At 59.3% G+C, this 11,879-nt stretch overlaps 2 protein-coding genes across 4 annotated transcripts; one reads left to right on the top strand and one right to left on the bottom strand.

Moving 5' to 3' along the window:
• Positions 1–8: 8 nt before the first annotated feature.
• On the top strand, positions 9–2,393 carry LOC310913991 (C-signal-like; the record flags this gene model as incomplete). Its single annotated transcript, XM_083869870.1, has 6 exons — positions 9–146; positions 653–704; positions 939–1,126; positions 1,210–1,368; positions 1,493–1,603; positions 2,280–2,393. The coding sequence occupies 6 exons, from the start codon at positions 9–11 to the stop codon at positions 2,391–2,393; spliced, it is 762 nt and encodes a 253-aa protein (XP_083725996.1).
• A 1,404-nt stretch (positions 2,394–3,797) lies between these two features.
• Positions 3,798–10,244, bottom strand: IL34 (interleukin 34). 3 transcript variants are annotated; one of them, XM_083869911.1, is made up of 7 exons: positions 10,137–10,244; positions 8,163–8,504; positions 7,966–8,069; positions 7,596–7,673; positions 7,335–7,508; positions 4,350–4,488; positions 4,114–4,250 (listed from the first exon to the last, which is right to left on the bottom strand). In XM_083869911.1, exons 2-7 carry the CDS (start codon positions 8,188–8,190, stop codon positions 4,231–4,233), a joined length of 543 nt encoding a protein of 180 aa, XP_083726037.1. In that variant the 5' UTR covers positions 8,191–8,504; positions 10,137–10,244; the 3' UTR covers positions 4,114–4,230. The 3 variants fall into 3 exon arrangements, with proteins under 3 accessions (XP_083726035.1, XP_083726036.1, XP_083726037.1); XM_083869909.1 differs by lacking the exon at positions 4,350–4,488 and having other exon boundaries at positions 3,798–4,250; XM_083869910.1 differs by lacking the exons at positions 4,350–4,488; positions 10,137–10,244 and adding an exon at positions 9,286–9,332 and having other exon boundaries at positions 3,798–4,250.
• Between the last annotated feature and the right edge of the window lie 1,635 nt (positions 10,245–11,879).

Here is an 11,879-nt window from a genome sequence, read left to right as displayed (position 1 = left end):
CAGTGGGGATGGAGGGGCTCAGCGTGGGCAGTGTTCTGCTGACCGGCTGCGATGGGGGGCTGGGCCTGGGGCTGCTGAAGGGGTTGCTGGAGCAGCCCAGCCCACCTCGGCACCTCTTCGCTGCTTGCCTGGACCCCCAGGGGAAGGTAGGGAGGGCACCAGCGCCGGGGGACAGGAGGGAGTGAGCTCTGGGATGGGTGCCTGGGGATGCCTGGAATTGGGAGGCTGAGTGCCAGCATCCTGCACAATGAATGGCGTGGAAAAATACATGTGTATATACATAGAGATATATAGATATATCTATAGATATAAACCAAAAATACATATATCTGTATTAAATACTAAAAATAGCTATGTATGCGTTAAATATGTATGTATTTAATTTTTTTGTGTCTCTTGGCACAGGTATGTGCGTGATGGGGAGTGCAGGGGGGGGTTGCTGGCAGCCACCTTGCCGGGGGCATTGCTGCTGGGAGCTTTGAAGCTGCCGGGCTCAGCCAGGTGCAGAGAAGCAGCGACTCATCTCAAATTGCTCCCACTGGGTCCTGTTGTAACCTGTCGGCCGTGACAAGAGGGGCCACCCTCTTCCCACTCTGGCACGGTGCAGGTGTCATCCCCCACGTGACCCCCTCCCTCCACTTTCTCCACCTAGGCTGTCAATGAGGTGGCTTTGGGCTTTCCCAACGTCATGATCCTGCCTCTTGGTAAGTGCTGGGGCGGGAATGGGATGAAGCTTCTTAGGATTTAATTGCAACCGTGGGTGGCTCCAGGAAATGCCACCAAGCAGGTGGGTCCCTTGGTTTGGCTTAGCTCAACCAGGTCACTGATGGGACCAGGAGGATGCTCAGTGGCTGGGAGTTGCCTCCTGCCATGTCCTACAGCATCTTGCCAGAGTTGTGGCCACCAGCCTGTCCCCAAACCCTCCTGTCCCCTTGCAGATGTGACAGACCCCAACAGCATCAAGGCAGCAGTTCAGAAGGTGAAGGAGGAAGTGGGAAGTGCTGGCCTCAACCTCCTGATTAACAACACCAGCACCACACGCCGCAGCACCTTGGCCACCGAGACAGCAGAGAACATGAGCCTCGTCTACACCACCAACACCATCGGGCCCCTGCAGACAAGCCAGGTGAGGACACAGGCAACCCCTGCCCCAAACACTGGGAAGAGGGAGGAAGAAGATGGTGATGCCTGAGATCCCATCCCCTGCAGGCCTTTCTGCCCCTGCTGAAGGAGGCGGCTGAGGCCAAAGGGCAGCGTGAGATGAGCTGCAGCAGAGCTGCCATCATCAACATCTCCAGCATCCTGGGCTCCATCGAGGTTGCAGAGGCTTGGGAAGAGAGGCAGGACATCTGCTACCGCTGCAGCAAGGTACTGCCACTGGGGGATGGGGAGGAATTTGGGGGTCACCTCCTCTGGGGGTGACCAGACTCCCCCACCACTGGCCATGGCATTGCCAGGTCATGATGGTAAGGAGGGGAATTTATCCTCCCAGGCTGCTCTGAACATGCTCACCAAGTGCCTGGCCCTGGAGTATGGGAGCAGCGGGATCCTCTGCGTGTCTGTGGATCCTGGACATGTGACACCTCCCTTGGAACCAGGGATGGTGAGTGATGGCAGGTGCATGGCCATTCTAGCTCAGCAAGGTCCCACAGGTATCCTTTCCCTGGAGCATCCCTTCCCAAGGCCACCCCTTCCTATGAACATCTCTTCCCAGGGTCATCCTTCCACAAAGAAATCCTTTCCCAGAAATATTCCTTCCCACAGACACGGGCACCACTTCATAGGGCATTTCTTCCCATGGATATCCCTTTCCCATGAACATCCCTTCCTGAGGCATCCTTGACCATGGACATCCCTCCCCTCGGCACCCACATCTGTGCAGTCCCTTGGTCCCACAGTGCCTCTGCCACCACAGCAAGGGGGCTATTCCAGCCTCTCCCCTCAAACCATCCTACTTCTTCCCTATTTTTTATTTCCTTTCCCATCCTGATGGTGTGTCAGCAGAGGGCACCCCGGTCCTGCACTTGGCTGTCCCTTACCCTTCTCTGGCTGACAAACGAGTTACTTTTTACTTAGGAATGAAAAAATTAACCTCCTTTCAGCACTCAAATGAGGGACAATCAGTTTGTACAAAGCTGCAGCCCTTGGCTGCTGGAGCATCTCCAGCTCCCCCCAAATCAACCCAGATGGAGCTGGAATTCCACCATACCATGGGTGGGATTGGAGCTGTTGGGGTGGAGAATCTTGGCCCACTTTTTCCCTTGCCCTTGGTGCGACAGGGCCCGGTGACAGTGGAGGAGAGCGTGCGGGGCGTCCTACAGCTGCTGGCCCAGCTCTCAGGCACCAGCAATGGCACCTTCTGGGACTGGAGAGGGCAGAGGCTGCCCTGGTGAGAGCAGCATCTGCCCACTGAGCTTAAATAATTAATTAAAGTGAATTAATTGCCATTTCCAGGCTCACTCTGATTCGAGTGAGGGGGTGGGGATGAGCATAGGAATAAAAACAAGGATGCACAGGTTGGAGTTGGATGCACAGGTTGGAGGATGAGTTGGATTTCCTGCCCCCCCTGGCCTGGGATGTTGATTTGGGCCAGGGCAGCATAAGGAAGGATGCTCCAAGTGTGGTTATGAATCCAAGGCATCCCCTGGGGCCAGGAAAACCCCCTGGGTATCCTCACTTTAGGGCCATAAGCCATTCTGCTTATGGGGACATTCCAGACAGCTCTCAAACTCAACCCTTGTCCTGCTGAGTCTGCCCACCCCAAACCAGCTGGCCTTTCCATCCCACCCCAAGAATGCTGCCAGCCGTTTTTCTTACTGGTTCAAAGCCAGCAAAGGTTCTTCCTATTCCAGCAGCTGTGGGGTTTCACAGCAGGAGAGCTCCCAAGTCTCAGCACATGCCTAAAGACTTGGGCAGGATGTCCTGGGCTGACCCTTCCTGAAACCATCCCTCATGGTACACCAGGAGATATTATAAACAGGCTCCTATTCTTGATCCTGTGAGTGCATTCCTGCAGGGGCTCTCAGCTGACATTTTTGAAGCCATCTCTCAAAAGAGTGATCAGAAGAAAATGCACAATATCTCAAGTGGGCTGGACACGCAGGGTTTTGGCAAGCCCATTGCTGTGGGGGTGCTCTGGGAAGCTTGGCAGGGGTCATTTTGCAGGGACAGCTTCAGTTTTCTCACAGTGGAGTAGGATGAAGGATCATTCCCATGCTTGACACAAGGGTGTGGGACGTTTGGCTCAGCCCCAAGGGCTGAGGCAGCCCCAGGTGCGTCCCTGGAACCACACAGGGGCTCTGTTAAAGTCAGCAGGAATGGGAGAGAGGGTCCCTCTAGTTAAAGCTCTTATCAAGCAGTGGATCATCACTGGTGGGTTTTGTATGAGCTCTGTGTGGGCTTTATATAAACAGGAATCATCACTAGGCATGAGGGGAAGAGAAAAAGGAGGAGGAGGAGGAAGATATTCCTCTGCTCATGCTGCAGTGCCCATGGACTCATGAGCCTAAGCCATGAATACACCAATTAAGGTCTCTAATAGCTGATGAAGGTAATTAACTAAGCTGTAAAAGGGGGAGGCAGCCAGGCAGCCCCAGTCCCTTCAGTGTGCTGCCTGCACCGCACTGCCGAGCACAACAAACAAATCCAGATGTTTCCTTGCCAGGGAAGCAGCTGGGGCTGATGGAGGCAGCTTGGCAGGAGTCCCTTTATCAGAGTGAGTCTCTCCCACACAGTGGTGAGGGAGGTGGCTGACATCCCAAAAGAGGAAACAGTGGAGGCAGTGGGATTCTGTTTGCTGGTCCTTTATTTCAGGTAAGGCTGGAGGCTCCCAGAACCCAGTCAGAAGCTGAGCTGCAATGCTAGAGAATTAACTGGTGTTTAATGAAAGCTGAGGAAAAAATACAAATCAAGAGAAACAGGGTGATGCCCTCACCTGCCTCGTGGGCAAGGAGGGCTGTGTGTCCCCCCAACAGCTGTCTGCCACAGGGGGCTGTGTCTAACCCCACACCCATGCAAAGGGTGCCAGACAATTCAGATGGACAAGATTCCACAGCCATAAACAGTCCCACAGTTCTGGAAGTGGTTGTGTTTGGTCCTGGAAGAAGTGGCATTTGTCCCACCTTGACACCTTCCTTGGAAACCCACCATGGGGCTCTGGGAGGAGCAGAGCAGAGGCAGCATCCGAGGCTCCAGGTCAAGGAGGTGTCGAGTGAGGGGTCTTCCACAGGGCTAGGTGGACTCCCACCGACCTGAACAGAGGGAACAGGTGACATAGTGTGGGACAGGGCCCTCCTGTGTGGCACATGCGTTCCCCAAGGTCGAGCCTGCCACCCTCATCCCCAACTCACAGGGCACCCCATAGAGCATCCGCATGACCTTGAGGCAGTTGTCCATTAGTGCCTTGGGGCGCACAGCCTTGCTCCGGCTCTCAGCGCCCGCGCTGTGGATCAGCTTCACCAGATCGGCCACCACTGTCTCCACATCTGTCTGAAGGCACAGATCACCAGGATGTCACCAAGGCCCCCCAGGGGACAGCAAGGTGCAAAAGGATCACAGCTGTTGCATTGGCCGGGAATCGAACCCGGGCCTCCCGCGTGGCAGGCGAGAATTCTACCACTGAACCACCAATGCCAGATGTGCAGATAACACCAGCCCTCCCCCACACTCCCAAACCCAGCGGCCGCCAGCAGCAGCGACAGGCCCTGTCAGCTCTGAACACCCTCACACAGCACCCCAACACAGCTCTGATACTGCAGCTCCAGCCCATGAGAACGCCTCTTCCCGCTGCCTCACATCACCACCTACAAGGTGCAAGGAGGGCTTGTCACCAGCCTTCAGAGTTAACCCTCTGATGAGACAGCCCAGCAAACCTCCTTCTCTCCTCAGAGGGGCTGCAGAACTTGCCCCGTGGCACAGGACAACCAAGCCACCCTTCGGGTTCACCCTGGAGACCCAGCCGTGACAGGCCACCCACACCCAGTACCCAAACACAGCCACCTCTTGGCAGCATCCCCCAGACCCATGCAGGCCTGACTGCCCTGGGCCTCATTGCCACCGAGCCAAAGACCCTTGTCACTGCCACCAAACCAGTGTCACTGCCACCACTGGCAGTGAGCCATGGACAGTAACTACCCATAAGGCAGGGTCCCTCTCTGCCACCAAGTCACCCGGGGGGTCAACAAGGTTCCCTGGTTTTGTTCCACCAACAATGACACGTCTTACATCTCACATCCACACAGGGGGGTAGATGTGCTAGAGAGGTGTGTAATCCCTCCAGGTACTCAGTGCAATCCCCGTGGTCCCCCCAGAGACATGGTGCAAAAAATTGTAGCTATTGCATTGGCCGGGAATCGAACCCGGGCCTCCCGCGTGGCAGGCGAGAATTCTACCACTGAACCACCAATGCCAGATGTGCAGACAATCCCAAGCCTCTCCACACAGCCCTACTGTCCCAAATCCAGCCGAATGAATGCAATGCGGGCAGGTATTGCTGGCTGTGAACACACCACACAGACACAGAAACACAGCTGTGCACACACACACTGACACGCACAAAGGGGACCCCAACACACAGCTGTGATATCGCGGCTCCAGCCCACGGAAGCGCCCCTGCTGCTGCCTCATCAATAAGGAGGGCTTGTCACCAGCCTTCAGAGTTAACCCTCTGATGAGACAGCCCAGCAAAGCTGCCTCTCTCCTCAGAGAGGCTGCAGAACTTGCCCCGTGGCACAGGACAACCAAGCCACATTTTGGCTTCACATTGGTGACCCAGCTGTGACAGGCCACCTACATCCAGCACCCAAATGCAACTGCCTTGGGGTGCAGCAGCACCTCCCAGCCACAAGCAACCCTTGGCTGCATGGAACCCAAGTCAGGTGGAAGGGCTGGGGGCTGCAGAGTTGAAAGGCAGGACACTGGGCTACACTGACGAGGAACCAAACTTTGAGGAGAGAGCACAATAATTGTCCCACTGAATTACATATGCCAGATGTGGAACTGCCCACATTTGCCTCCATGGCCTGGGCACCCTGGACAGGATCCAGCACCTAACCCTTCACTGCCACTGACATAGCACCCCTTGGCGTCGCTGAGCCAGTGTCTCTCCCTGCCACCCAGCCGAGCTGGTCTTTCAGCAAACCATCGCCTCTCAGTGCATCCCCAGTGCCAACAAGCCAAGGATATGCAATGCAGGCAGTGCTGTTGCTGCCACCCTAGGGGCCTGAGCACCCACACAAACTAGTCAGCCCCGAGGGGAGATGCAGACGGAACACCTCTACAGAGATGCCCACGGGAGCACCGCAAGGGAGCACCTTTGCGCTACTCCATGAGCACCCTGGCAGCCGCCAAAGGACAGCAAGGTGCAAAAGGATTACAGCTGTTGCATTGGCCGGGAATCGAACCCGGGCCTCCCGCGTGGCAGGCGAGAATTCTACCACTGAACCACCAATGCCAGATGTGCAGATAACACCAGCCCTCCCCCACACTCCCAAACTCAGCGGCCGCCAGCAGCAGCGACAGGCCCTGTCAGTTCTGAACACCCTCACACAGCACCCCAACACAGCTCTGATACTGCAGCTCCCGCCCATGGGAACGCCTCTTCCCGCTGCCTCACATCACCACCTACAAGGTGCAAGGAGGGCTTGTCACCAGCCTTCAGAGTTAACCCTCTGATGAGACAGCCCAGCAAAGCTCCTTCTCTCCTCAGAGGGGCTGCAGAACTTGCCCCGTGGCACAGGACAACCCAGCCACCCTTCGAGTTCACAGTGGGGACCCAGCCGTGACAGGCCACCCACACCCAGTACCCAAATGAAACTGCCTCGGGGTTCAGCAGCTCCATCGAGGCACAAGAGACTTGAGCAGAGAGGCAGGGCCATTAGCGGGAAAACAGGGATGAATTCTGCCTGATGGCCCACAATCGCCGGCCGTGGTAGTATCCCCCCGTGACGGAGGTCGGTGTGTGTGACAGTCCCGTTCTCCCCTCCCAAGATGTGCCGGTCCTCCAAGGGGGACGGGTTGCAGGCAAGAAAAAGATGTTGCTGTTGCATTGGCCGGGAATCGAACCCGGGCCTCCCGCGTGGCAGGCGAGAATTCTACCACTGAACCACCAATGCCAGATGTGCAGTTGTATTTAGGGACTGCCCCACGGCCCTACACCCCACTCCCAGCCTCTGTCCTCACACCTTGTCCCCATCAGTCCTTCCACATAACCCACACGCAGGTAAAAAGTCCATGCCCTCGTTGTCCCCTCCCGGTGCTCGTGGCTCAGTGCGTGTCCTCCCAGCACACAAGGGTGTGACATGCGGCTAGGCTGGGGTGCCAGGGGGGATCCTCACCTGCCGGTACTTGCTGTACTCCTCACCCAGAGCATCGAAGAGCTGGCAGAGTTCCTGGGTGTATTTCCAGGATGGGTGCTTCTCTGGCAGCACCTCACGGATCCGCAGCACCGCCTGGGAGCTGACATGGAACCAGAGGTACCGCAGTGCTGCCTCCGACACTGTCCCGTTGCGCTAAAGGGCAAGAGGGTGAGAGCCATGCAGCCCCTGTGGGTCCCTGGGGTTCTCCCACCACGGGACTGTCCCCTGCCACCCTCTTACCAGGCGGGTGATGTTGGATGGCCTCAGCACCTCTTCGTACTGGACTTGGACTGTGTAGTCAATAGGAAAGTAGTGTTTCTGGAAAGGCAAGGAAGAGCACGGGGGCTGCCAAGGGGCAAAGTAATGGGCACATCCTTGCCAGACTTAGCATGACACCAGGGAAAAGGTGCAAAAGGCCTTTGATGTGGTGAGCCCCCAGCAGAAATAGCTCTGGCACAATTTGGCACAAAGTGTCCCTGGTAAAAAACACAGCATCCAGCACCCAGCCACTGTAGAGTAGTGGGTGCTGCCCCCCACCGTGTCCCCCCTGGTGCAAATCACAGCCCTGCAATGCCACATGTGCCCCCCCACCTCCCAAAGCCGGGGTTACCATGTACTGCAGGCGCATCTCGTACTGCAGCTTGTCCTGGAGCAGGCGGGTGAGTTCACATTCGCCCGGCGCCGCGGCCTCCAGCCCCAGCACAGCCAGGACACCTGGGCAGGCAAAGCCAGCGGCATCAGCCCCCTCAGGGACACCCACTGAGGTGACTCCTGAGGCCATCCCCCCTCTCCCCCAGCTGTACTCACATAGGACGGCAGCGTAGCCCTGCTGCATGTTGATGGTGGCCGTCAGTGGAGCCCCAGGCTGTGCCTACATGGCTGGGGCTCACCGGGAGCCTCCAGGGCAGTGGCGTGGATGGTATGGGGACAAGGGACAGGTGTAGGCTCCGGGCAGTGGCTGCTCTCCGGTAGCCCCGGACAGTTGTTCCTTGCCATGGATGGGGGGTTGGTCCCCCTTCCCGGCAGTCCCCGCTGGCTTCTCCTCTCCAGCTGGTGGCAGGGAGGCAGCAGGTCCCAGGGCCGTCACAGAGTGTTGGCAGGGATGTGTTTGCAGGGGTGCAGGAGCACCCCCGGACTGCAAGAGGGAATCTGGGGGAAGAGAACCCCGGCTGCAGCCCCAGGGCAGGACACCCGCTCCGAGCCCTGGGGGTGGGTGGTGGGGAAGGGACAGCCTCGGGTGAGCCTCGGGTGAGCCTCGGCGGCCAAAAGACTGTGTGTGGCCGTGGAGCCGCGTACGCCTCTGTCCCGCTTGGGGCAGGGCTACCAGGGCTTCCCTGATGACACCCTCAGGGGATTTCCAGGAAAGGAGGGAGAGAACCCAGCCCCGTTATCCCAGCGATGAGTTAGTCCGGCCTCAGCCGAGGAACGCTGGGGGATGGGGCCGGTGAAATGGCCAAGCCACCGGATGCCGGGTCCCCACACAGAGGTGTGGTGTCCCTACACCCCTGTGAAGGGGGCCCTGCCATGCCCCCACGCTGTGGAAGGAGACCATAGCACGTCCTTGTGCCACATCCTCCACAGCGTGTCCCCTTGCGAAGTAGGGTGTGTTGTGTCCGTGCCACATCCCAGCACAGAAGGGGCCCCATGTGTCCCCACACCATGTCCGGTGCCAGGGGGGCCACGCTGCGTCCCCAGGCGATGCCGTGTCCCCAGGGAAAGCAGCCGTGCCGTGCCGTGCCGTGCCCCCACGCCAAGGCGCCGTGCAGTGTCCCGGCGCAAAGGGTGCCACCCACAATCCCTAGTGAAGGGACCTCCGTGCCGCGTCCCTGCAATGTGTCCCCAGGCAAACACGGCCGGGTCTCGTCCCCGAGCGGGGCCGCGGGATCCCGGCCGCCCCCCGCGCCCCCCGCGCGAGGCTCCGCGGACCCACCTGGCGCGGCGCGCGGGGCCGCGGGCGCGGGACGCGTCCACCCGCGGGCGGCGGCGGCGGCGGGGCCGTGCCCGCGCTTCCCGGGAGGCGGGCGGGGGGCGGCGGCGCGGGGAGCGGGCGGGGCGGCGGCCGGGGGCCGGGCGGGGAGAGGGGACCGAGCGACCGCCCCGTACGGGCCGGGGAGAGTCCGGCCCTGCCCCGCCGCGGGTGCTGGGCTGCCCCAGCCGGGTGGGGGTCCCCAGGGTGGTGGGGAGCGAGACGGGAGGCGTCCCCAGGGTACGCAGGGAGCCCAGGCTGGGATGTCCCCAGGGTGCTTGGCTAACCCTCGTGGGTACCTCCCAGCTCATCGGGGTGCTTTGCTGCCCCAGCTGGGTGTCCTCAGGGTATTTGACTCAGCCAGCTGGGTGCCCCAGGGTGTTCGGCTCACCTTCGTGAGTATCTCCCTCTTCTTCTGAGTGCTTTGCTTTCCCAGGCAGGTGCCCCCGGGAGCACTCAGCGAGCCCAAGCTGGGTGTCCTGGGATGCTCAGCTGCTCAGTTTCACCTGGCCAGGTACCCTCTATGTGCTCAGCTCATCCAACCGGGTGTCACCAGGGTGCTCGGCTCATTCTACTGGGTCCCTCCCTGCTCCTCCGGGTGCTTTGCTGCACCAGCAGGGTGCATGCCTCCTCCACTCCTCAGGGCGCTGAGCCATCCCCGCAGGGTGCTACCCAACCCAGTCAGGTGCCCACATGGCCATGGGGTGCCCAGCTGACCACTCTCCACCCCTAGGTACCCCGGGGTGCTCTGCTCTGCCAGCAGTGGCAGCCCCAGGGTGCTGGGCTTTGCTGGCCAGGTGTCCCAGGGCACTTACTGGGCTGAGTACCCGTGGGCACGTTTTGGGGCAAGCGCAGTGGGAGTCAGCCCAAGTGCCGTACCAGCATGCACCCGAGGGAGGGCTGCACTGCAGCACTAATCTCAGAGGGGCTGAGGTATTCTTGGCTGGCTCCAGGCCAGCAGGACTCTGCTCCCTCTGGCCCAAGTCCACATCATCCCCTCAGGATGCTTCAGGGCTGAGCTCCTGCCAGGAGCAGGGGACATGGGACATGAGACATTGTCCTCCCCCTCATCACACTGAAGAGCCCCTTGGAAGAGCCACTGTTTCTGTGCTCAGGGCTGCTGAGCATCCAAAGGGTCAGCAAGAAACATTGGCTATCAAAGAGTGGGTCAGTGCTCCCAGGGAAACGCGTGGGAAGGAATGCAATTCTGCCTGTGAGAGCGCTCTGGGATTCCCCTGGCATGGAGTCAGGGCCACTGCCGTGCTCCTGCCAAGCTTCCCCTGGTCCTGGCCCGTCTTGGGTATGGCCCTTGCCTCGCTCCCAGCACTCACCGGGGACAAGATGCTCAGCTCTAAGCAGGGAAGGAGCTGCTCCAGCTCCTCACTCAGGTGTCCGCAGGGATTTTGCCCGCAGCTGCTGCAGTCGCTGGAGGAAGCCATTTAACAGCATTCCCTGCCCACGTATTCATCAGCCTGGCAGTCGGGATGGGGCGAGGGAGAGAAGAGAAAGTGCGGAACTGCGCAGCGCTGTGCTGGGGGCGGTTTGCTCTCCCTGGCTGGAAATCAGGGCTGGGATGAGCCCAAGGCAAAGAGCTTCCAGTGCACAGCCCCAAGAGTTCTGCTCCCACACGGCAGCAGGACCTCGCTCCCCTATGGCTGCAGGGGGGAAACCTCACAGAGAAACTTTCATCGTGCCAGAGAAGGGGAGCTGGGGGCTCAGGCAGCTCCCCACAAGCCCCCAGCTCCTTATGGCTGGGAATGGGTCCCTCCCAGGCTCTGCCTTTTACTGGAAGCAGGTTATTCACCAGGCACAGCCAAGGAAGTAAACCCTTGTGCTTGGAACCAGTTTGGGAACATCTCAAGATGCCTCCCTCCCCCACTTTCACTTTCAGGACACCAGGATGACAAATACCAGGTGTCAGTGGAGCTCTGCTGGAAGGGCTCTCTGATCCGCAGTATCACTCTCTCAGGGAGGACAAGGGACAGGGAGCACAGGGAAGTCCACAGCAAGCCGGAAGCTGGACCCCACAAAGCTCAGCTCCCCTTCACCCCTCCCTTGACACAGCCGTCCCCACTCGGGCAAGAGAAGAGAGAACAAAGGCCTTTGCTCTGCCATCAGAGTACGGGTGGGGCTCCACGTACCATGCCAGAGCCAAAGGGTGCAGTCCTGCGTTGTAAGCCCCTGCCATGCAGGCCTGCGAGGTCCAGACAGGAGGGGAGAGGGTACAAAGGACACGGCAGGAGGGTGTGTTTGCCCTCACCCCACACAGAACATGCACCGGAGAACCTGAAAGCTGTTCAAAGGGTGCAAAGGCATCAAGGACCACCTGTCTTTTCAAGTCCCAAGTGGGGAGCAGCATCCTTACCAGGATGTCACAGGCTCTCACAGTCCCCAGCAGCAGGAGTAAGCAGGGAGCAACCCAGCAGAACCAGGAAGCACTTGTGTGGGTGCACTCCAACTGGGAGCCTCTGAATCCAGCTACCAAGCCTCTGGGACACAGTCCATTACCCAGCCCTCGTGGCAGCCAGCTGCTCCTCCTAGAGCTGCAGGTGCTACAC

Source organism: Zosterops lateralis, assembly GCF_965231275.1.
Source record: "Zosterops lateralis genome assembly, chromosome: 12".
NCBI classification, from domain to species: Eukaryota; Metazoa; Chordata; class Aves; order Passeriformes; family Zosteropidae; genus Zosterops; species Zosterops lateralis.
This window is presented reverse-complemented; position numbering and strand designations above follow the sequence as displayed.